The sequence below is a fragment of the Lepisosteus platostomus genome, chromosome 7 (genome assembly GCF_059453375.1).
Source record: "Lepisosteus platostomus isolate fLepPlt1 chromosome 7, fLepPlt1.hap1, whole genome shotgun sequence".
Lineage (NCBI taxonomy): Eukaryota > Metazoa > Chordata > Actinopteri > Semionotiformes > Lepisosteidae > Lepisosteus > Lepisosteus platostomus.
This window is the reverse complement of record NC_142617.1, coordinates 529,339-555,106: the sequence shown is the minus strand read 5'-3', so window position 1 is coordinate 555,106 and position 25,768 is coordinate 529,339. Positions and strand designations below refer to the sequence as shown.

The 25,768-nt window shown below is 43.6% G+C and overlaps 2 protein-coding genes and 2 long non-coding RNA genes across 7 annotated transcripts in view; 2 read left to right on the top strand and 2 right to left on the bottom strand.

Moving 5' to 3' along the window:
• acer3 (alkaline ceramidase 3) overlaps positions 1–7,255 on the bottom strand; it is a 29,380-nt gene extending 22,125 nt beyond the window's left edge. The window contains exons 1-2 of the mRNA XM_088638355.1: positions 6,800–7,255; positions 1,888–1,998 (exon numbers count right to left, since the gene is read on the bottom strand). Of these exons, the coding sequence (XP_088494481.1) occupies positions 1,888–1,998; positions 6,800–6,902 (214 nt within the window). The 5' untranslated portion in view covers positions 6,903–7,255. The remainder of the gene's footprint in view (positions 1–1,887; positions 1,999–6,799) is intronic.
• On the top strand, positions 6,906–8,131 carry LOC148657711 (uncharacterized). Its single transcript, XR_015939971.1, has 2 exons — positions 6,906–7,003; positions 7,389–8,131. It is a non-coding gene; the product is annotated as an uncharacterized LOC148657711 (long non-coding RNA).
• A 2,427-nt stretch (positions 8,132–10,558) lies between these two features.
• On the top strand, positions 10,559–14,374 carry LOC148657710 (uncharacterized). Its single transcript, XR_015939970.1, has 2 exons — positions 10,559–11,139; positions 13,208–14,374. It is a non-coding gene; the product is annotated as an uncharacterized LOC148657710 (long non-coding RNA).
• Positions 14,375–14,737: 363 nt separating this feature from the next.
• On the bottom strand, positions 14,738–23,997 carry tsku (tsukushi small leucine rich proteoglycan homolog (Xenopus laevis)). Of its 4 annotated transcripts, none has more exons than XM_088638353.1 (2): positions 23,247–23,997; positions 14,738–17,184 (listed from the first exon to the last, which is right to left on the bottom strand). In XM_088638353.1, the coding sequence occupies exon 2, from the start codon at positions 17,179–17,181 to the stop codon at positions 16,138–16,140; it is 1,044 nt and encodes a 347-aa protein (XP_088494479.1). In that variant the 5' UTR covers positions 17,182–17,184; positions 23,247–23,997; the 3' UTR covers positions 14,738–16,137. The 4 variants fall into 4 exon arrangements, with proteins under 4 accessions (XP_088494479.1, XP_088494480.1, XP_088494478.1 ...); XM_088638354.1 differs by having other exon boundaries at positions 23,501–23,997; XM_088638352.1 differs by having other exon boundaries at positions 14,738–17,187; positions 23,501–23,996.
• Between the last annotated feature and the right edge of the window lie 1,771 nt (positions 23,998–25,768).

Below are 25,768 nucleotides of genomic sequence, written 5' to 3'. Positions count from 1 at the left end.
AATCTGCATCCAACACACCCTTTAGACAACTGTCATATGTGAAACCAAGACTGCCAAATAGTAACAGAAACCTTGAAGAAATTACCAAACTTACTTTGAAGTATATGTCATGCTGCAAACAAATAAAGCAATCTGACATGAAAGATGTTTAACGGCTGCCATGTGACACTGCCTGTTCACGTGTATAACTCGATGTAGTCATCGAATGTGTTACAACTACTGCATTTCAAGGGCACAGAAAGTCAATAGCCCCAGCTACACACTGTTTCTGTAAATACTGGAAAAGAAAAAAAACAACTAATAACATTGCCCTCCCCGCAGCGACTTGAATTTCCTTCCAAACAAAAGTGGGAATTGCCTTAAAAAGCCAATCTAAAATCAGGAATACTTGGCACTTTGCAGATACACAAAACACTTCAGCCATTTAAACTAAGAGCACTGCCTGTGGGCAGTAAACAAAAAATTAAATCCCAAGGTCAACGTGCATTTATATATTTTTGGAATTTGTCAAATAAAGTGCCATAATAAGGAATCACAGATATTAATCCTGAGATTAATTCTCAGTGTACTTCCACTACTACACAGAACAGTAATTCTGATTTATTCCATTTTCTTCTCTTTCAAAACATTGTGAAATTCCTCATACACACAGCAAAATAAAAACTCACAGGCATTAATTTTCACTTTTTAAACATAGTAGAATAATTTTTTCAAGGTTATAAAAAGGAGATTCAATCTGCAGGAAAAAGAAATCTTTCATGTTACCTATTGCAACGATTCCATTCCTTTGTGAGTGAAATGATAAGGACGAGCTGGTGACCTCACTGACAAAGACACTCTTTATTAATAGTTCATACATCAGCACGTCCTCCTGCCTCATGTTTAACTAGTCTTTTGGCATTATTAAAAAAAAAGCAATTTCACACTTCCTCGCAATGTTTTTCAGAACCATATTCTTAGCATTCATAATACTACTTTCTAAAAAAGAACATCAAATTCATGGCTGAAAAGAGCAAAGGTCAGGTCACATTTAACAGACTTGTTAATACAGTGCTTGTAGTATTACCATTAAATTGTGAATCCAAATACTGCTAAGGATCTTTAATTTTGCGAGCATGAAGTTGACTGCTCTTTGCCAGTAGCCAGTTTACTGTATATTGTGCTGTGTTACTGTTAACTGCAACTATTCATATAATCAAACACAGATTAAAGCACTTTAATCCCAGTGGTCATAAGGAGGAACTCTTAAAACCCCAGTTCTGGTTTCCCATTTCTGTTTTTCTTACTGTTTGTTCTGAATCCACCTTCAAGCCAAGTTGATTTAAAATATCTGCAACTTCATGTCCTTTTCTAAAGTCTTACAATTTGTGGATTTATCGTTAAAATGTACATGTACAAAGGAAACAGACTTTACATTTTTCTACATTTTTAATTTTCAGAATCAGTACAGAGGCATTTAGAGATTTAATGAGAGCTGTCCTGTAAAAGACACCACTACAGAACTATGACTGTTCTTGCTTATGATTTGTAAACACCTACATTTAGATGAAGTTTCACTCTTTCCTGTTCCACTCTGCTTTAAAAAACAAGCAACATTTCACAGCCTATCAAGCAATTAGATAAATACCCCTAGAAACCTTTTTTTAACTGTTTTAACTGTCAGACTCTTTGTGTCCTGTTTTTGGATAAATAAAACTAGTCATGCAACTAAATAGAAGACACCATTAACAGTAACGTTACTGACCAGACACTGGTCTTCTAAGTACTTAAGTTAGAATGAAGACAAATGCCACTTAACTCCATATGTATTTAAAGGCAAATATACACATACAGAAAAGTGCAAATGTTTCCATCAGAAAAATCAATGGTGGAAAGAAACATGCTTACCTGTGAGACCCAAATACGCAAAAACGTAACGGATCTCAAGGCCATCTCTGACAGTCTGTATGGCACCATAGATCGGAGGTAGTATCATGATCAGGTTACTCACAGTATTCCCTGTAGAGAGAGAGGGCAGAGGGCATTCAGACTAATAACACAGCACACAGTTTATCCAGTGAACTAACAAAGAGGCCTCGTGAAACCAGAACATCTGAATGCTGTCTTAGTGAGTTATAAATGTAACCCCAAAAGCTAGTTTACTGTGTAAACAGAAACAGGAGAGTTGTTTTTTTTATTTGAAGCAGGATTTATCATCTGTATCAAGCAACTATTTCTGAATAAAACAGCAGAAGAACAAGTTCTCCAATGTAATTATCAGAGTGCCTATTAAATGCCTTTTATTTCATAACTATATGCTTACAACATGAACATTTTATTCACTCTTCACTGTGCAATAATGCCCTTTTCGGACAGCTATCAAACCCCATGCATGATAGCCAACATTGTGTTAATTTGCTGATGTTCAGAAGATTTAAGCATTATTCCCAGGGTAAAAACAAAGAATGCTTTACACAGAAGACAAAACTACTGCAGTCTCTCCATTTTGGCTGCCTTCCAAAGTATCAGTTTTACTGAACAGAAACTCCTTTGCACTATTCATAATTACTTAACTAAATAAATCAAATAAACTAAAATTAAAAAGAAGGTTTCATATAGACACACATTTAAACTTAAAAAATTAACTTGTGTTACCACCACATTATATCCCATTTATCCAAGTCCAGAAATTAATTTTAATTTATACAAACTAATCCACTGTTTCATGCAGTAAAATACAAGCTTTTCTGTTCTTTGTCCCTTTGAATGGTTCAGTGTTAAACCTCCTACAAGACAAGGTTCTGTTTTCACCTCATTTTGTGGTGCACCCACAGCAGAGGATTATTCTCTGCAAGCTGACCATGTCCCTGCCACAGAGCAGGCGCTTCTGAATGGCAGTGTCCAGCACTGTCATAACAAAAACCTGAAATTGGTAGCTTCTGTTTTTTGTGGATTCTCTCTTAGCAAAGCCTCAAGAATGTTACTGCTGGATTTTATTTAAAGGAATAATTAGAGGTGTGAATAAATATGACCCTTGTGATTTTATTTTATAAATTTATCTTGAGGGCACCATAAAAGTATTTCCATTTTACCACGTAGTTATAAGTGTATCACAACGTCTCTGTATACCTCAATAAAAACAACTAGTTGCCTTTACTTGTCTAAAACAATTACAGTCTCCCAGGTCTTCCTTGGCTAATGAGCTCTTGGAGCTCGAGAAGTGGGAATACTGCAACGCCCCAGAGCCACAGATGTGCACCAACACCTGACAGATCTCCGAGGGTGTCAGATACTGCCTTGTACAGCTGCAGGCCCTATGCACACCTGTAAAGCTGAGCCCTGTGAATTGCAGGGGTTTTTTTAACCATTTGTTTTCAGTTCCAAAAAGCATTACCAAGACTCGTCCTCTGTAGTGTGTGGAAAAAAAAAGTTCTTCCACGTTGCTCTGAGCTGAAGGCAGGCTCACAGAACGTGTCAAGAACATCGTTCACATCCCCACTGGCAGACTACTGCAGCAGCAGGTGTGCACAACAGCTATCAAGCAAAATTAAGTTTTACTCTGTAAAAAACACACAAAACCATACCAATATAAGGAGGAAAAAAGGTGTTTTTCCATCCACTTCAGACAGCAGCAAAACATGGGGGCTTCTGTGTGATATTCTGATGTGTTGTGGGTTAATCTGCATGTGTCACAAGTTTTACTGATTATATGCAATAAATATACTTGCTAGATGGCCTTATGTATATGTTTCTAAGAACTGTATTCAGATTTTTAACATTGTAATAGAACTAACAATTTTAATTAAGAAAAAATGAATTAAATAAGTTAACTACAGAAGCAAGCATTTAACTATATATCTATGGAGTTATAAAGTTAAACTATATATAGCATTAATTAACTTTTAATTGGCTCACTAGTCTAGCAAAGTATACATTCTACCAAAAAACACCTTTAAAAGGACAAACCTCTATGCATTTTGCACAACATTGGCAACAAGAATTTAATAAGTACTCAATCCAATCCCCCCACTCAGATATTACTTTTAGCCTCTAAAGAAATCTCTTTGGTGTTTTAAAGTGCTTTTTTCAGTCTGAGCACAGTGCTGTTAAGCCTGCCAGAGGACTCCGGGTCCTGGGCTGACGAGTCGAGGTGTGGGGCTCAACGGGAAGCAGCAGGGCTCACTGGCAGGGCTCGGCTGCAGGAGGGAGTTGCCATAGTTACTCCCGCTGGCTGGAGAAACACACGTCGTGCTCGGTGCCAGGAGCCGGGAGGCGTTTCTGAGCTTAGTGCTACGCTGTCCTGCGTCTTTTTCCTTCGCCACCCATTTTAGTGCTAGTGAGAATTATGTCTCACATGTATTTAAAGTGCATTTACTTAAAAACCATCCTAAGATTCACTGTGTGTTACACAGACCAGGAAACATATGATGCAGGAGACTTTCAGGAAACCAGAACCTTCCAGGCTCAGACTAGTTTTAACCTTGCGCCCATTAAGACCAGAGAAAACACAAGGCAAGTAACACTTCTGCTTCGACGACTTCTGTGCTTTAGACAGGCAACTACATTTTAAATGCTAGGCCATTGGTATGGCTGAAAAAGGCCAGTAGGAGCATAATTAGACCCAGTCTTCCCATACCCAATGTCAAATAAGATGTCGCTGCAAATTAAAACCACCTCAGAGAATGTGATCTTATCAACATCCACAGCAAGTTAAAGTTATGTTTAACAATTTTTCAAAAAGCTTCTGAGATACGTTGTCATGCCTGAATACCCAAATCCTAACAAGCATGGTTCATGCCGCTCAAAAAGAATACCTAACCAGCACAACATTTTAACAAAGCAAGCATGAAGGCTAAAGCACAAAGCCTTTTGAGAAAACATGCAGTGCATGCTCATGTTAAATCTGATAATGGTATTCTAATGAAGTGGAAAACGTGCTTATGCACAGGAGTCATTTTAAACATACAACACAGACCACAAATATGAGAACATCTGAATCCAGTACCAGACAATGAAATGTTTCTGCTCTGTAGATCTTCAGTTCAGTTCCATCAGCAGATCAAGCTGGTTACTTCCCCTCTGAAACTCCACTGTCACTGGACTACGCTCACGCTGACACCACTGATCGGGAGAGCTCTGAGAGAACAGCTGTAAGACTCTCTGCTTTGCCAAAGCATTTTATACCAGAAGCTGAAGCCTAAACAATGCTATGACAACAAAACAGCTGAAACCATCTTCCTGGGGGTTTTCAATAAGTACTATATTTTGCCATTTGTTTTGAGTGCTTGTACAGGAGAGTCTTTTTTTAATCATCACTAGCTTCCCACAGTCTTTACTTGTCACTACTTACTTTCCTGTTCCTCTGCCCCACCCAGACAGCGCACTGAAGCAAAACCTCCGTCTGACCTTTTACAGTCACAGAGGAGCTGAAGTGGGCCTGCAGCCACTCGGCTGAGAGAGAGAGAGAGAGAGAGAGAGAGAGAGAGAGAGAGAGAGAGAGAGAGAGAGAGAGAGAGAGAGAGAGAGAGAGAGAGAGAGAGAGAGAGAGTACCCCAGAGCGCTCAGAGCTTGCACCCCAGCACCGAGATAGCGCCCTGTCGCCTCGTTTACTGATGAACACAATTTCGACTGAGGCATTTCTAACGACTGCAACAATCATCATGCCACAGACACATGGCCTAGAAGCTCTTGCTGTGGGCGATTCTAGGGCAGAGCAGCAGGAGGCGGCCCTGAGCAGACCCAGCCCTGACCGAGCTCAGTTCGCACCGCAGCGAAGCCACAGTGACAGCTCTCTAACCCCTGCAGGGCAGTGTGTCTCAGGCCATGGCGGTTTCCGTCCTGTTCTTTGTTGAGCACTCTTCCTCTTGACAACCTCTTTCGGAGCCAATTAATAACCCTCAACACCAAATACAGAGTCAGCCCTTGTACTGAAACAAGCCTTGAAGCAGTCTGGTGACAGGTACAGAGCTAAGACAGCGTATTCCAGCCATTCTTCCAAACATTTCACAACATAATTAAACACCAACTGTAACCTTGAATACGTGTCTAAATATTTCTCCCGCGTCACCCTTTAAGATCTCTCCCACAACTACGGTTTGCATGTGAAACCACCGTCCAATGCGACTGAAATGCATGTCCAACTCATACCTAACTGCAGGAAGTCTCATTTTAAACCCGCGTTACCCAACCTGAACCTCAGATCACCGCATCGTACTACAGTGTTCACTGCCCCTTTCCTGTCCCGGTTTTCACTCCTGCTATGATTATACAGCGGGCTACACCTTCTAGCTCATGTTTACTGGCTTATATTTTATTGATCAAGAAGGAAAAACAGGTGAAAACACTTTTATCCAGCCTTGGGAAGCGGGAGAGGTTCGATTTCACTTCAATTAGCTGCACAGAACCCCCAGATCCAAAGTGGCGTGTGACAGTTAGAAAGGCTCAGGGGGGTCACGATGTGGACGACAGAGCCAGCGCGGAACTGAGCGCAGGCCGGATTAAAGCCGGGCCGGGCCGGACCGGACAGGACCGCACAGCCGCCGCCTCCCCCGGGCGGGCATGACTCACGACCCACGCGTGGGAAGCGAGCGGGGGGTTAGACACAGTGCAATCACGCTCGCCGGCTGCCTCACGCTCCTTCCGCTTCTTGCTCTTCCCGAGAAGGAGAAATCCACAGCCGAGCACTCGCTCCTCTGGAGGCGGCGGCGGCGCCGGCGGTCTCGGCTGGCGGAGACCCGGGCCTCCGGTCCGGCAAGCCGGCGCTGCCCCTCGCCCACCCCCGGCGCTCCTGCGGCTGCCCGACTGGCCCCGGCCTACTCACAGAACTCGGCGATGTAGAAGGAGACGGCATAGTTCTCTTCACACCAGTCCAGGGTCGAGGTCGGCTGGCCCCAGAACCCGGGCCTGTCTGCCGCAGGAGCCATGATGGAAAACAGCAACCGGGTATCCGGGGAGGGGGGTGCGGGTCACCATGGCAACCGGATAGCAGAGCCAATGAAACGCGAGCGCCGCAGCGTGATCTCAGGTGAGCGGAACCTGCGCGCGCGCGAGGCTCCCGGCAGGTTCCCGAGCCGCGCGGACCCGCCTCGCGGGGATTTTACTGAGCACGTGAGCTGTAATTAACAATTACAGTCCTAGAGGGGCTGTTCCCTCTTCCGAGACACTGGCAAGGTGGATATATCATAGGAGTGTAGCTGTTATTAATGCACGGCCCCTCACGAAGCGCCGTGCACACTGAAACATTTTTGTTTTACAGTCCTATCGAAAAGCAACGTCACGAACAAAACTCTTTAATGTGGCACATACAAAAAATGGATATTAAACAAACGTTTGTCTAGCAGTACTACGGTTTAAGTGAACTGTAATAATACAGAATATTTGATCCTAAATGACCCCGCCGTGCTTCTCAGGAGGGACGGACTCCTCCCCCGCTGTCACAGCACATACCGGCACACGAGAGGGAGGAGCGCCCCCTACTGGTCCACCAACACCTCTCACAGCAGCAAACACTCTCTTCTGGGCTTGGGTCTCAGGCTCCTTGCTGGCATGTTTCTACATTTGCTCTCATCTCTAGAAGAACAATAGGATTTGTACTTGGTTATCAGCCCTGCGCCGGTCTCTCATTTTTTTCGAACTGTGCTGCCTGAAATGTGACCACATGGACCTCTGTAGAAGGAAAACCCACACACAGTGAGTGTCTGTTCATCATGAACCGATCAACGAGTTAAGAGCTGTTCGGCTAGAAACGACAGCCAGCAAGCTGAGGAGAGGCTGTGTACAGCTCTGTGTGCATATTCCTTAAGCTGGGCTAGTTCTGACGCTCAGCAGCGCCTGAAGAAAAAGTCATCGATCAGCACTGAAGACAGGGCTCAGCTGGAACAAAGCCCAGAAGAGACGGAGTTCCCCCAAGACCAGGGCAAGGAATGTAGGCTCCAGACCCGACAAAACCAGCAAAACAACAAGAAAGAGCCAGACTGGTATCATGAAAAATAAAATCTCAGTTTGGAAAATGTGTTTATGATTCAGTTCTCCAGAGCCCCGGATAAGACATATACTGTGTTTATATACAATACTATACATTTAACAATATAAACACGTGTATGGTGTACTGTATATTGTAAATGTTAAAGACATATTATACGTTTGTATTGAATGCCTTTTAACTGTTTGAGCTCACCAAACCAAACCTGAGCAGCACAGTGTGCACAGATTTCTCTTCCCACTCTTGCTGCTCTCTGCCACAGCAGGCACACCAGGAGCTCCTCCCTTTGTTCCCTGGCTGGGAATTAATGACATCATTGTGACACTGCATCAGTGTTTCCATCCACTGAACAGCAGAGGGAACGGACACCAAGAGGAGCCAGATGAACCTAGAGGTCATTTCTAAATCTGGCCACAGGCTGTGTTCCACTGGCAGTGGTTCCACTGCAGATGAGCTGCAGGCAAATCGCTCTTCTGTGATTAACACCAGCCGGCCAGTAGTGTCATTGTCCACCAGAGACCACACAGCAGGGGGACTCAAACAGGCGCATCTGCGGAGAATTCACAAGCATCCAATCGAACTCTGCAAAGCAGAATTCATCCTTCTTTTCGCATTATTATATACAGTTTATACTATACAGTTACTATATACAGTACTGTATAAAGAGCTACTGTATATTCCTGTAGCACAGTTTTCTAAGACGTGCTCTCACAACACATCACTGACCTTTTACAGACATGTGGCTGCATACGGTATCTCTGAAAACAGGGTAGTGAAACATCAGAAAGAGCACACGTAACATGAAATCACTTCTGTGTTTTTTTTTTCTGTTGCTTATCTAAGATAACCACTCAGGGCTTAAGGCATTCTCCAGAGCAGTTCAATTTCACTTGGATTCATGTTATCTTGATATGTGATTCTGATTCCACAGAGTTTCATTTTTTTTCCTTGTTTCTTACCATCTGGAAAGTATTTGTTCTAGCAGTTTTGTAATTTATTTGTAGTCTATATCAGGGCAGAAAAGATGAAAAGAAACAAGGTCTTCGAGTGGTTGCACATGATGAACACTGAGAGTATTTTTTGTCCCCTCACTCTCAACCGAGGAAGGACACTGTGTCATCTCTTACAGTTGGCAAGAGAAGACTTGAGGATTTATTACCATTGATAACAGATACATGGCGCTTGAACTTACATGCAAGAGGTCAAGAAATCCCAGAGCAGCATTTAGGAACACAGACAATACCCACCAAGAAAAGGAGGCACTGAATGGAAACGCATGTACATAAAAGCTACGGTGGTTTTATGGAATAATCTACGTACAGGACATACTATGACTGGTTTCTGATTGTTGGGGTGAGTTGCACTGCAGACACACAAGACCAGTGTTTGCAGATACAATGAGAATGTTCCAGCCAAGGAAATTCTCTGGGCAGTCTTGGTTGTGCTGCTGCCAGACCCAACAATGATTTGAGAATCTTTTACAGAGGAGAAAGGCACTTTGAATCTCAGGAACTGCGGATGGTCTGGATCTGTTTGGGAAAGGTATTCATTGTTATGGCTTTGCAGATTATTGCAGAGAATTAGTCTTAAATTTCCGCCAGTCAAGATCTTGGCATGCAGTATCCTGTGTGCTTTTGCACCAATTTAAAATAATGCTTTTTTTAAAGTGTTTAATCTGGCTTCATTAGTAATATCTGCATTAGATCAGCCCTGCAGTAGAACTGATGAAGCCAAGTGATTTCTGTCGAGCCAAATCAAACAGTGGTTTGCTCAGAAATACACTCCTCTGTATATTCATAATGTTCTGTGCTTCAGGACTGGAAATTCCAGGGAAATACACTCCAGATCTCATCATACATTATTAAATGTTCCAGCCTTGTTGTACATGCCCACAGAGAATCTGCCGCAAAAAGGAATTAAGACTAAAACTGCTGAATTTCCTAGCCAACATTAGTCTATTAAGAGATTAGACTTGATTTCCTGGCCAAACTGAATTGGCTGTGTACAATTTTAGTTGGATGGCTGGGACATTGTGTCTTTGGAATATTTCTTAATCATCTGTCAATACTTCTAGTTCAGGAGTACTGGAGTGATTCTATAAGTGCTCATCTGTGTTCGTGGACTTACCATTCTAACACACAGCGAAGTGTCAACAGACACCAGATCTGCAAGCATCCTTAAAATAAAATTCACTGCTTCATGGAAATGTAGGGCGTGAACTCAAATTTACTTAGCTGTAATTCACTGTGAAGTGAAATGGCTGCATTTACAAGTCATCTTCTTTCTTAGCTGTTGGTACTGCCTAGGAAAAGGGCTTTAAGCAGTCAAAGGACTAGTCTGTTATCTTTCAATGAAGATGCAAAACACCTAAATACATAAAAAATGTAACTACTTAACTACTTTACTGCCTGGAAAGAAATCAATTTAATCAATTTAATTATTTACTGCAATAGTTTTAAAATTCCTGCTAAGATTGCTTCACATGTGTAATAATAATAATAATAATAATAATAATAATAATAATAATAATAATAATAATTCCTTGCATTACTACAGTGCTTGACATCCAAAATATTCCCTATAAAGTATATAGGAAGGGATCAGCTTGGTGCCATAATGAAATGCTGCCCCACCTAGGAGACACACGACAGGCATTCTGCACCAGCAGCCCCACTGCACAGAACATCGAGGAGGAAAGTGAGACTTTAACATCACCAGCTGAATTGTTCAAACTCAGAGAGGAGAGGAGCCAGGTTAACAGGTCAGGTGATATTATAGTGCTCATGCTCATACTGAACGGGTAACATGAAACCCCTCTTTACAGCAAATATAAATACTGACAAAAACAGAAATACTGATATAGACTAATGTATTGAACTGATTTCAACCACAGTCTCCACCTACAGGAATGTTTCCTGAAGTGTATTTCTGAACTTAAACATCTGCATCAATATTTCCCAGCCTGACTGATAAATCCACTTGATCGCTGATTAGACCTGTCCGAGACAGCCTGTGTCTGGACCGGGTGAGGAAAGCGGAGAGACAGCGGAGAAAGTCCATGTGGCCGCAGACGATCGTGAGACTCCACACAGGGGACAGAGGGCAACACAGGCCAGATTCGAACCCAGGACCCCAGAGCTGAGAGTCCGCACCAGCTGCCACACCCCCGTGGTGAACTGGTAAATCATTGTTCGTTAAAAACAGTCCACTTGAAAACAAATGTCATCGCCTTTGTTATCACACTCTAATGTATGCAAATGTATGCATTTCTTAAGCCATACATTTCTCAAGTTTTCAAAAAATGCATATTCCCAATTTAGAGATTAGAGACAGACATTAAATAACATTAATGATAAACACAGGAAGATGATCTTGACTGCTGAAGTGTTTGTTTAGAGCTGTAGATTTTTTCCTGCTAATAAACACCCAAACTAACTCTGCTGCGATTTAAGTGCAAATGGCTGGGTCTTCTTCCCCTCTGTATGCCTCAAATCCTACACTCTAAAATCTGTGTTTTTTTAATAGAATGAAGTGTTTTCTTTACCCGGGTAGCTGCAGGCACAGCGTTCTATCTAATCTGAGTTCCATGCTGTTTCCTGAGCAGATTCACTAAATGTTCTGCAAGACACAAAATGAAGTTTTTTAAGGCATTTATTTTCTGGAGTAGGAACGTGTTGTGACTTTGTAGTGTAGTGCACTCCGTGTACAGAGAGCCCCATTCTCTGAACCTTTCGGAAAGTTTGCTTTTGCAATGATAAGCTGTAATAGTTTCCACACTGGAGGGCATCATGGCAGTGCAGTGGGTATCAGTGCGGGGGTCCTGGGGTGCTATCTGCATTGAGTTTGAATGTTCTCTCTGTGTTTGCGTACATTTCCTCCAGGTGCTCGTGTTTCCTCCCACAGCCACACTGCTAGGTTAATTAGCAACTGCACATGCTGGGATTCACCTCCATTTGCAACAGAAACAACTGAAATCGTTTATTTTATTCACCTTTTTGGTGTTGTTATGAGAGAAAAGTCAAGTGAAGTAAATGGCTTAACTGTCTTAACATTATTAAATAGAGAACCCATTCATAGTTAGCTTAAGAACATGATGTTACTGAAAAACACACACTTTCCAAAGTTAAGTTACTTACTCCAGAAATCATTTTAATATTAAGCTAAACAATACACTGACTTGCCTCGGATAAAAAAAACAAGATCTCTTCTCCAAACAAATATCAATCACCCTGTTAAATATGTGTGATGAGAGGCCTGCACTATTCTGGAAACATACTTTTACTAAAATGGGAAAAATGGAAAAAAAACATTTCCCAGGTAATGATGATGAAACTGCTAAACCAAATAAAAATCCCCCTAGAGACATCAGTGGGATCTGAGGTAGGCTGGAAAAAATCACTCCTCACTATTATTGTTGATGGGTCAAGAATACAAACAAAAAGGGATTTTTATTTTTCCTTCTCACGTGATGCAGGCGAAATGACCCACTCCCCGCTTTCACGTGCTGTCCATGAAGCGAGGGCTGAGTTTCTGTGGCTCATTCCGGTTGTGGAGATGCGCGACAATCGCGGTCTTTGCCCCTTCGTTACAGCAGGGTGCAGTTCACTCTTCACGGCCGGCCAGTGAAAAGCCCAGACTCCCTCCTCACCACGGTGGAGCTCAGGCCGCGTTCTCTTACCTGAACACAGTGCGTACAGCCGACATGATCTCGCTAGGCGGCACGAGACCATTTTGCAGGTGCGGTTTCTCCCCTGGGCAGGAGACAGGGGAGGGGGAGGGGTTGTGCGTGTTCATGAGCAATGACAATGTGTTTAAATCTTGCTCAGCCGGAGTTCCTTGCGTCTGCAGTGGCTTCAGGCTTTGCTTTGCATCCTCTTAGCTAAGGATAGTATTTCAAAACAAGAAGCAACTCTTTGGAGAAAAAAAAAGAGATGTCTACTTTTTTGAAGGAGTGAGTGATCATTCCTGATATTTAATGAATAGAGAAAAGAAAAAAAAAGAAAGAAATCTGAGTTATTTGTCTTAAAGTCAAAAGTGATCTAGAGTTTCAAGACTGAAGCCCTCCGCTGAGCTCCCACAGTCAGCACCTCCAGCGCTCTGGCAGGAATGCTGTCAGACTGCACTGTCAGCCTCCGATGATCCTTCCTTCAGTGTCAGGATCTGCGTTCTCTTGTATTTATGTGTAAGATAAGCAATTCAGCAAGGAAACCCACTTCCATTGCTCAGTGCTTTTTTAATCGTTTGCAGGGGGAAAGGAGTACTGCAGGAGTACCTGGTGGGCTGCGTCAGAAGATACTGTAACATCAGCAGCACTGAAGCTCCAGGACAACCTGGCCACAAATCTCTGACCTCCTCTCCCAAGCCTTGACCACTACATGCTTTACACTAGAGCAAGGTGGAGACTCTGCAGGCCCTTTTAACCCTAGAGAAGGTTACAGGGGGTAACAACGTTGCAAAGCAGAAAGAGATGCGAGGAACTGACACGCTGGCAGACAGAAACTGAGAGAGATGTGGATATACTGTAGCTTTTTAAAAGCAAGCCGAGCCCCGTTGCTACCAGTGGGCTCCTGCAGCAGAAATCCAGCTCTAGTCAGAATCTGTCTGAATGACCAACTCAGGGGGGAGCTTCTGGCCAGTCGCACACCTGTCCCCGCCCAGGAAGCTCCCGGCTCTCCTGTGTGTCCAGTTGAACATGCGCCTTTGGAGTTTGAGAGACCCGTTCACAAGAACTCTTTTTCACAACACACTTCTTTCAGGGCTGGATCTGAGCCAGATGGGAGTGCCGTGCAGGATTCTCCTGTGGCTGGAGTTTCTCCTCTTGGTGCATCATTCTCAGACTTTCCTGCGTGTTCCGGGAAGATCCAGGCCCAGGGGCTTTCAGGATGCAGCAATTTCTTTAAGTGGTTAAAGAATGATTAATTATACCCTGACATGTTTGGAGAGGTTGTTTTATAGGACCCTGGGACCTGGAGCAGGGCTGGATATGAAGCTGTATAAACAAACAGCGGAATTCAAGCCGTTATTGCAGTGATTAAACCTTCCTTCCCTGTCTGATCCCCCTCTGACATCAGTCCACTGATGCAGAGCCAAACATGATGAATGTCTGGTTCTGGTTAAATGCTGACTCCTTTGGGTCAACATTTAACCAGAACCAGCTGAGAAACAAAGGGTGAGTTGCTAATTCGTCTTTAAATACATTTCTTTTTTAAGAACTTTACTTATTTTTAAACCTGTTGTAAGTAATCAGCTGGTTATTCATCATTCATGCCACATCACTCATTCCACTTTTTTCAAATTCTTTTCAGACAGGTCTTCATTTTAAAATAATGTCTTCATTTTATTAAGGTTCAAAATATAATGCCTATTGTCTTAGCTCACCTATGAGCCATGTTGTACCCTGAAACACTAATTAATCAGAACATGTCTGGTTTATGGAAACATTAAAAGCTCAACTTGGGCCATTTAAGTGATCTCTAGAAGTATCAGAGATGCTTGCAATCTGTCTGTCAGTATTTACAGTGATTAAATAAAAAAGTCCTCTTCCAACACACGGGAACAGATGATTGCGGCACTGTGTCCAAGGCATCACAAGAATGCTCATCCGACATGAGGTATAACTGCAGAACTATACAGGACGGCCTTCTACACAGAGACTTGCTTATTAGGCTCTGACTGGTTCTTTATCCACATTCCTCATGAACAAAGCTGGAAGGTTTGTAAGATACCCCAAGTATAAGAACAACAGCAAACAAAAAAATACAGTATACACACCATCCGTATTAGCCATGTATGCAAAGATGATTTATTAGAATAAAACGTTTTCTGCCAGCAGAAAAGAAAAAAGGAGAACATGTATATGTATTGTTAAAGGAACGAATCAGTGAAAGGCTCTGAAACAGTAGAAATACTGTGACGACACAGTGGATCTTTGCCAGGAAGTCAAATAAGAAAGGAAAATTACACAGCACATTGCTTCTAACAATCCAAGTTTAGCTTTACAAGTAAACGGATGTTTTAAACCACCTATGGGATAAAATGCTATACAAAAAGCAAAGCCCAGGTTGTGAGGGGAGGGAAAAGAGCATTTCTATTCCTTTCTATGAAAATTGTGTAGAAAGAAGTGATCCCCAGTAGCCCATTTCTGCAAACTGCTAAAAGCTCATGGACGAAACTCCAAGGAATGCAAGTGTGCTTTAAAAAACGATTGGACATGAAATGTCCATCATGCTCAATGTGAAAGCATGTGCATCCAAACCGCTTCACTGCAGATCCCAACCCTAAAAGCCTGTTAAAAGAAGTTCTGCAAGCACCCCGCAGGTAAAAGGATCTTAAACCTGTCCAAACCACAGAGCTTTTCCAATGGCACTCTGCAGACTTGGGTATAGTCAGAAAATAACAGCTTTTACTTCTGTAAATTGTGCTTTAAATTTCAGATGCATTTTACTTTCCAGGTTTGCCTTCTGTTGACATGTGATGATTTGGGCTTCTGGCCTTTCCACAACTTGTGTTATTCAGCTACAGCAGCGACCTGAATACGTTCAGCACAGAAAATCCACTTAAGGCACTTCAGCTCATTTCTGGGGGAAAAGTTGATCAGAACCCCTGCAGAGTCAAATGATTTGTAACAGCTCGTCAGTGATGTGTATCCACACTTACAGGCTTTAGGTCTCTAATCTATATAAGGAATTACTTCATTTGTAGATTAAGTATGCAGTAGCTGGTTTAGAAACCAGATCTTGGCCACTTTGGTCCAGACGTCTGCCAGTGATCTCCCAAGCCAGAGAACTGTGAGCTACATTAATGTGAGCAGTATTAAATGCCACTGAAGAAAAATATAATGTGCACTCATTCTGCCTCCAAGACGCCCCACAGTTCATGTATGTTTTATTTTTTTGTGGTCTTCTAGTGCTGTGGATATTGAATAAGGGAATACTGGCTAAAAGAACAAGCATAAATTATTCTTGGAAAGAATAATTAGCTAGCTGGACTTGCGAAGGTTGAAAGAAATAATGTGCAAATTTTGTTTCTTAAATTACAAGATAAAATATTACAAAAATAATCAAGTTTTGGCAGGAATAATTTCAAAAGTTGCTTTGTGGTTTCCTCAAAATGAGTAAAAAGGCACAATTCAGCTTTGAACAACCTCAAGTAATGGCACTGCGGCAGACGAGCTCACTTCACGAGACTAAGCCCGCGACCTCGCAGGTCAGAACTTCCCCGCCCTTGGTCCGTCCAACCTGCCAGTGAAACTGCTCTTGTTTCTGGGTCTTCCAGCAGTGGACATCCTTCCGCAGCGTGATTCTCCTGATGCTGGGCAGGTGGCTCAGCACGCTGTTTGGCAGGGACATCACCCCAGAGTGGGACAGGTTGAGCTCCAGTAAGGAGACAAGGCCACTGAACACCTCCGGGCTGAGGAACTTCACCTTTGGGTTGCCTGACAAGTCCAGAACCTGGAGGCTCTCAAGTCCCCTAAAACTGTGAGGCTGGAGCTCCAAAAGCTCAGGAAGGCTGCTGAGGGAAAGGTGGGCCAGATCCTTCAACCCTGCAAACGCATCCCCTTCTATACGAACGACCGGATTTCCATCCAGGTTCAAGTGTCGCAAGGGAACGTCCCGCAGCTTGGGCACAGACGTCAGCCGGTTCCCCGCCAGGCTCAAGGACTGGATGTTTGGAGGGGGAGTCTGGGGGCTCCTCCAGACGGCGGTCAGGAGGTTTTGGGACAGGTCCACGCTGATTGGCTTCCCGTGGCCCTGGGACGTGAGGATGTCCAGCCTGAACTCGCGGATTTTGTTGTGGCTCAGGTCCACCTCGGAGAGTGGGAGGCCCGAGAAGCACCCGTCCGTTAGATCCTCGAGAGCGTTGTGGCTCAAGTCCAGGGTCTCAAGGTACCGCAGCTTGGAGAAGGTGCTCCTGCTGACCCCCGTAATGTGGTTGTGGCTCAGGTCCAGGCTGACAAGCGTGGTGTAGCCCGGCCCAGAGAGCATGGAGTCCGGGATGGTGCGTATGGAGTTGGAAGACAGGTCCAAATAGGTGGTATCCAGAGGAATGGGAATTGGGGCCACATCAGGACCCACTCCGCTGCAGTCAACCTTGGTCAGGCTGAAGCTGTCAAACAGTCCGAAACTCTCCACCTCGCACCGGCACCCAGGGTAGCAGTTCCTTACTGCTCCCACATAAAGACTGAAAAGCAGACACAGGCTTATCCACAGGGTCAAAGCCATCTCCTGCTGCAAGAAAGAGAAAAAACAGGACATGAGTACATTCTGCTCCTTGGGACGGGCAGGGGGATCTCAGCTCTGGCAAATTCTCTGACCTCCTGACCACAGCTCACAAGAAGCAGCAGACTCCAGTAACAGAGAAAGGGCAGAATGCAAATAAAGGTTCTGCTTGATTACATAGAATGACATGTAAAGAAACAATATTCCATAGCATCTCATGCCCTCAGACACTTTATATTACCTTCAAAATTCAAAGCACTAATGCATAGACTTTCAGTAAACACACAGCCACCCTGCTCTCCACTTTATGGCTCTTAGCAGTCTGTTGGACAAATTTACAGTTTGTAGAACTGATTGTAGTGGTCAAGGTAGCAATGGTTTTTTAACCTGAAAAGGAGTCAGTCTTTCTGAGACGTCTAATGAGCTAAGTGGGTCTAGATTGGTTTTCACCTGAAACATCTGCAGACAATTCATAACAGCTATTAACAAGTGTTAAAAACAGAATTTTCCTGGTGACATGGATCTTGTATGCTTAATAGGAATTGCTGTTTTGAAGCGAGAGCCCAATAACCAAAAGACTAAATCATAGACTGCTATTTCCAAATAAAGCCAGTTCCCATAAACACAGGGCTCACATTTATCTGATAGCAGTTTGCTTGCATGCATCCTTACATGACTTCACTGGAAACAACTACTTTAGCTTTGGATATCTCTATTTGGAGGTATAGAGCAATCAGCTCTGCTTGAAATGAGTATACATAGATCCACATAATTTTCAATGAGTGAGATACAGAACACAATAGCAAACACTAGTTAATTCTTCAGAGGATATTGAGTGGTTAGTGCCAATACTGATGGAGAACTCCATAGCTCTTCAGCAAAGAACAATACTGAAGGAACATCTATCAACTTTCTGTTTTGGAAACAAATCGATTTTTATGATAGTGGCACAGACTATTTAACCAGTGAGTAGATATCTTTAAGAACAGCTCAGTGGATTGAGCAAATGGTTTCTGCATTCAGTAGAGTGATGCGAGGGTCAGAAAAATGCCAAATGAAACCTTCAGTGTTTTATGACCTTTGTTATGTGACCGTGGGAACATGGTAAGAACTACAAAGTAAAAGTTTGCAGGTGTGAACAGGTCGGCCATTGACTTGAACATCAACTGTGAAAGTGTCTACTTTTTCACACTTCCTTTATCCTCAGAAGGAGCTCCACAATAGTCTGGCTGGGGAATAAATCACATTTTAAAGGCAATTTGGGGCATCACTTCCTACATTATGTTTAGAACAAAAGGCCAGAGTACATTTGCCTTCATCACAATATTGCAAACCTCAGACCTCACGTCAGTCCTACAATGGTGCAATGGAGTCTGCTAACTGACCACGTAATGTGAACTTCGTGTACCTGTGTCCACTCATCCTGGATAAGGGCATTTGCTAAGCAAACAAGAATAGTACTTCCTAGATATCAATCATCCCACAAATTCAGCTCATACTGGTGTATTGCAACCAATGTTTTTATAACCTCTGTTATAAAATGCATGTTTTCTAGGTAAAAGATTGTTGCAGATCAAAGTCTCTTTCCTTTATCCAGTATTACAGTTAAAGGAATGTCATCTTTCTGAAGGTCTAACATAAGCTTGCGTTGAACCTCTACAGCTGCTGTGTGCCAGTAACACCGTCACAGACACTCATGGTGCCAGTAGGCTCCGCATGCACTCTCACACTGGAACAGGACAATATGAGCTGGCTTGAAAGAAATTAAACACTCCTGAGAGCACTGAGCAGTAGTTGGTATTCTAAATCCCTGTAACCTACTGGTAAGCCTCTGACAGTGCCTGGCAACAAAAGCATCACAAAACACTGACTGAATGGAAAACAAAACTGCAACATATTCACACTCCTTCACAGAGGCCGTGTAAGTATGACATCCCCTCTAAGGCAATCATTAACTTGGGTGGCTATGACAAGGCACTGCATGCCAAGCAATGCTTACTGCTGAAGTAGACAAGAGGTTACTGCTTTTATCCGAGTTGGATACACAGTGGCTTAGCCATCTTTTTAGGATAAAGGTAAAGTTACATCATTGAAGAAGCAAAAACAAGCAAGCCAGGCCCACTTGAAGTCAAGCTGGGTTTCTATTCAACTTTCACTGAATTGTTAGCTGTTCAAAAACCAGGTGCAAAGTTCTTTAGAATGAAAACTTCTGGAGCTCAGCCAATGCAATTCCTGGAGGATAATTGTTCATAATCTTGTTTCATTTCTAAATTTCCAAGAACCCCAATTTTGAATTATAGGTTTCCCCACATACAAAGGAATTAATGTCCGTCTTTTGAACGCACTCAATATTAATGCTCGTGGGACAAAGAAGCAGACATTTGTGATGCCAAGTCTTTTCTTTGCGCACACCTGAAGAGGCTGCTGGAGACTCACGACAGCAATTGTATACAAAGAACCAGCCGGTATCAGACTTACGTGTGCCGTATTGATTGTATGAAGAGATTTCACACAATCTCAATAGAACCTTAACAAATGGCATGAGAGTGCCTTGACAGTGGGTCAAGTTATTTTACTTGTAAGCAGTTAATAAATCAGCAAATGTTGCATAATCCTACTGGAATCCAATGCGAAAAAGTGCAAAATCCAGAAACGAGACTGCTTTGGGTGGGAAAGTTCCAGAGGCTCCATACATGATGGCCTGTGTGATTGTGCGATTACACAATCCTAACTGGCAGACTAGCATCATCCCGGCGTCTGATGAAATGATAGGACATTTACAATGAGCAAAACTAGAAATCTGTAATTTACCAAACGTTGGGTGTAGCCATGATTTGCGGTTTTCTCTCAGTACCAACTATAGAGCAAAAGGACTGGCCAGATTAACCGAGTGTGTCCGAACATCCAGCTGTCCGTCTGCTCTAGTGCCACAGTGCGTCACTGTGCAGGTGTAAGAAAAGCCTATCAGGAAACAGGTGGCAGCTGGATCTAAGCGAATTTCATATTTGACGGTCGGTTTATGATTGTTTTGTACGACACACTCTTTTTAGCCACAAAAAGCTATGTTTTATTTAGGGTGGAGATGCAGAAGGAAAAAAAGTCATCTCATTCCAAGTTGTATCTGCCAAGTGAAAGTGTTTCATGTGGGATTTACTCATTACATTTCCCATCTACGCGGCGCTGACGTGTTTCTTTTCTTGTCAGAATTGCCACAAAGCCAGAGTTCTGCAGATTCAGATCAAGGATTAGAAATAATTACATCAAATCCCTTTTAAACTGTTACACAGCAAAGCACATATAAACAGCTGATGTGTTTTCTTGAAAATCTGCAAAGCATTAAAAACTACGTGCAGCACACCCTCCTCTTTGATATGTTCTTTAAATTTTACCTACTGCCCTTTCCCTACTAATTTTGTGAACAAATCAGTAACTGAAGACAGAGATGGGCTACGTATTAAGGCCACAAAGTAAACATGCCATCAGTTGATGGCCTTAATGTTTAACGAGCTGAAGTTTTAAAGTCACAGATTTGGAAATGGGACACATTGCAATTCTAAAAGTCTTTTAGTGGAAAAAAAATAATTAAACAGGTCACAGTCTGAGCAAGATGATTTTTGTTTCGTCTCGTATCAGAGATTTGAATCGGCATGTGGTGTGGAAGCTAACGGCTTACCAAACATATCCTAAACACATCTTTGCTACTGCAATAGCAAATGACTTTCTCATGGCTATTAACTTACTGCACACATCGCTGTCCTCCAAAAGAATTACATCCACAAGGCAGCAGTCCTGTGCAGACAAGAGCAACTCCTCTTCGACAGCAGAGGAAACTCAGCTTCTGTGCTTTCAACTCACCATTTCACCTTAGAACACAGATACTCTGCTCTTATTGGAAGGACGCAGCTTGCTGATCAGTGATAACATGTGCTTTCCTCATGCGGGCCTGGATGAGCTACTTCGTCATGCTGACTCAATGTGCTGGAAGTGATGCAAGAAAATATGAAGGTGCACTTAACACACTTGAACAAGGCCTTGGCCTGCTGGGAGGACTGACAAAGGCTTTGCATCCACGGTCTGGACTGCTGACACCACTCAAGACACTGTTGAATACCAGGACACCAAGGCCAAATCCCTTTGCACAGTCTGGGGAAAACAATCATGTTAGACTCTCTAGGAATGCAAGTTTGTGTACGCTTTCAGAATCCACTGTCTAAAGACGAACTCTCCAGCTATTTCCTGGCAATGAGACTGGGAAGAAGTCATGGGCAAGTCCACCACCATCAGGACAGGCAGGACTATTCTGCAGGGGCTAATTGCAGCCGACGAAGCTGACCAGACCAAAACACACAGCGAAGATCCCGAGGGCAGCTGTGCCTTCGATTTGAGCCAAGACAGGCTGACGAGAGGCACTGGGACAAGTGGTCCTGAACCAGATGTACAGACTCTGGAACAAGCTGTAGAAAAGGCACCCAAAACCAAACACTGACTGTGCCACTGACGTACACTTGTACTGCCATTCTTAGGACTGCCATAGAAGAGATGTAATTACATACGGTTACTACAGCAAATATAGAAAGTGTGGTCTTCAACTCTGGACCCCACAGTCGCCAATGCAGTAGAGTTACTGCCTCTTCTTCAGCTACACCCAGCTCTTCACCAGAGGACAAAAATCAATGATAAGGTTTAAACCCCTCCAGATACTGGTGATTTAAAATGACATAAAACCTGCAGGATTCCAGACCCCAAAGCGCAGAGCGGGGAACCCCTGATCCAGACATTAAGCAGCGCCCCTCTTTTCAACTGGATTCGGGGCACATTGAGTAACTGCTATTAAAGACTTGTCCCTTGCGCATTAAGGAAACAGAAATGACTTAAAAAGCTTTAAGAATGTTACTGAATATGTTCCTGTGACACTACGTCTGAAGAAAGTCGGTGTGAGGGAAGTATAAAAGCGTATAGATGTATAAAAAAGTTACTGCGATTCCTGCGTCCTTTCAGTACCTCAGTCGGGCATGAGTCCAGTACACCAACCCGTCTCAAACATTTCACAAAAGAGCCATCGTAAAGATCACTTTTCCACAAAACGGCAGGCGTACACGAAGAACACTGAAATATTCAACAGAATAAAAATAATTTTGACAAAGAACTTGTGAAACTCGTTGCTTCGTTTGTGGGAGAGCGCAGCGGCATTCCGCGCCTGAACCCGCAGAACCGAAAATAATCTTCAACAACAATAATACAATTAGTTTTAAAAAAAAATCCACGCCGGACCACAAATCGACCAGGTCTCATTTTATGAAAGGACAAATTATCCCTGAAAGAACAGAGAGGCATTTGACCTGCAACCAACTTCAATGTGCAGAAATAACTTCACTCCCTTCTTAGCCCGGTTCGTGTCTTTACCAAGCGCAATTCAGGTGCCAGGCTTGGAAGTCCCTGCCACCTAACGTTGGTCACGCCATGCTGGCCAGGTGACCCCTTTCGTATCGACGCGGGTCACGAAGCCACTGGTCCGGCGGGCGCAGGGCAGCGAGGAGCCGAGCCGAGCCGAGCCGAGCCGTGGACGGACCGCTCCAGAGGGGGCCGTGCGGGTGCTCGCGCCGCCGCTATCAAATTACTTGCAGCCGTGGCAGAGCGCGTCCTGCAGCGAGCTGGCTCCGGCTCGCACTCCTGCTTCCCCGACTGCCGAGCCTCGGTCCCCGACAGGTCTGGTACCGGAGCTGTGCAGGCGGTACCGGCACCGGCGATGCCACATTTTCAGACCCGAGAGGGCAGTTCGGTTCTGAAACCACGCGTGCTCCGCTGTCCAGTCCCCGGCGCCCTCAAACATCTGCACTCAGTGTAAAAATGAATTCACGCCAAAAAAAGGACCACTATAAAATAACGCGACACAACGCCTGAAACGCGTAAAGCTTTCTGTGTATTCCACTCAAAGCAATCGCTAAACCGCATTATCGTCAATGAGTTAACTACATTTAAGCATGATTTTAAGCGTGCACTCGTTTTAAATAAAGCAATTACGCAGTTTAGAATAACCTTTTAAACATATTCCTTTTCTACTTCCTTACCTTACAGAGAACAGAAGCCGGTCCACAAGTTGTTTGATTCGCTCTTTTCCCCCAGGATGGTCTGTTTAGCGCTCTTTATTTTTTAAGGTTCTCCTGTAATCGAGCAGATACTCTTGTCGCGATTTTACTTTTAAATCTCATATTTTGCGGAGCACAGCTGAGTCTTTAGAGTTCAGTGGGCGTCGCTCCTTTTATTTGCACAGGCACGGTCTGTCCCAGCTGCCAAACGGCACAATCCCCCCACACGATCCCACCTTTTGTCCAGTTTCGGAGTCGTCCTGCGTCCCGTCTGCCCGAGACCCAATGGCTAACAGTTCCCGGCCGCACGGTGCCTGCTCCAGTCTGACCGCTCCACACGCACACCGCTCTCTAGTGGCGAGATCCGCCCAGGGGCCAGCTCGAAAGAGCCAACTCCCCGCGAAAACGAAAACAGCACGGACTCCTGTGATGTCATCTACCTGCCCCACTTACACACGCACCCCGTCTGGGCAGAACGCCAGGTACCCCCCGAGTCCACCGGTGGCCGGGTGTAAGAAACCCCTTTCGATTAGCACCTGATTAAGACCAGCAAAAAAATTTTTTAAAAAGGCTGATTGGTCTCGCGTCCAATTAATTGGTTCAATAAAGTCATTGATCTAACCAATCAATGACTGAGATCAAACGCATCTTCTCCTGGTTTGGGACAGCGGGCGTGTCAACAGGTTTTGCAGCACACTAGGTCTCCTGAGAACACCGTGGCCCGAAGAACTGCAAGGAGCTGTGTAATTTCTCCTTTTGACAAATAATGAGCTGAATGACGCCATTGATTGGAACGATAAGAACTTAAACCAAACCCAACACATTCCGCCAGGACCAGTATTAGAGAATTGTGCATTTCTCTAGTATATTATTATTATTCCTTACACTTATATTGCGCTTTTCTATCGGGTCGATTAAATATGACTTTGTACCCACAGTTGAAAATTAAACCCGTTAAGCTTTAATTTGAATTAGTGAATCAAGGTAATATATCTAACTTTATCCTTAAACACCTAGACTCTGAAACCTTAAACTGTAATAGAACATAAACCGGCTAAGCAGGTAGTGCCATTCATGCATGACCCATCTTCGGCAAAGCGCACCGGGTCACATTTCTCTGCGTGTTTCGTGACTGCGAAGGAACCGTGCAGGCGTGTTTCTCACACACGGGCCGCAGCACAGGCACCGCGTGTTTCTTTCCCTGTCGGCCGGGACCATGGGCCCTAACCTGTCCCTTTGCGTCTTACGGATGATGACGCAGCTCCCTACCCGAACTGCTTCAGTCGATTCCGTCACTACTTCAGTTTTACAATATTTCACCCTTCACGCGTTTTCTGGCGGTTTAAAAGGATGTTCTTGGGGTCTCAAATGGAGGAAAACTGGAAAGCGTAAAATGTCAATGGGCACCACATGTCTGTAGTACTCCTACGTGGCGCTACTCATATCTGCAGTAGAGATTTTGCAAAATGGCAAATTCATTAATGAGGTGATTTTAATTTTTGACGCACGGTTTTAATTGATGGCGCATGAGAAAGAGAAAAAAACCTTGTAAACGTTATCGGCAGGATGCGTAGTTTCACAACATGCCCTAAAAGTTTTCAGAGCCGCCCTCCGCCTGCAGCACAGCGCAGATGTGGGCTCACGCCCAGGACGCGAGGCTGGGGGTTTGAACGGGTAGTTTCTGCTCGCAGGGAAAGGGGCGCTCCAACAGTTTCAACTGCTGTATAAAAATCACATTTTTATACATATAAAACGTGTATACAATCTACACATTTCTGCCTAACTGATTTGTGCATCTCTTAACAAATCTGCCGGACCCGATGGTATGGTACCAATTGTGCTTAAGAAAATTAGCTTTGTTAGCCATACACCGCTAATAAACCCTCCCGTCCGAGACACGGGTAATACTGGGCGTTTGCTTCAGTAGCGTTTATGCATGAAATTGTGGCAAAGTCCACCCAAATGATTATAGACCATTTCAGATCTGTTCAGATTTCTTAAAAAAACGAAACGAGAGGATTTACTGTAGTTTATCTGTAGTATCACCTTTGTGGAAATAGTGTTCGAGGGGAAGTCATTCTAGATTTAGATAAGGGAGGTTAACTGGGTTATTAGAGTTCTGGGAGAAGACAGCAACAGTGGGTAGACACAGAAAATGATATGAAATATTTACATTTTCGAAATACCTTTGATAAAATTCCTTATAAAGAATTCATCCGTATAATGATGGTGGTAGGCGCTCAAGGAAATGATTTGTTTAGAATATCTTTATGTCCATCTATGTTACCAGTTACTAGAAGGTCTCTGCTTAATGAAGCAGCTTAGCCCTGTGTTGTGCTATATAGGGTATCCCAAAAGTCATTTTTGATGAGAGGAGACCGTTCGTTCATTGTTGGGAGAATTTAAGTCCAGGACGGTGCAGTTTTGCCCAAGAGACAGTGAGATCTCTGTAAAAACAAGCACATATCAGGATGTGACTGGCTTGCAAATATTACTGTCCTAGA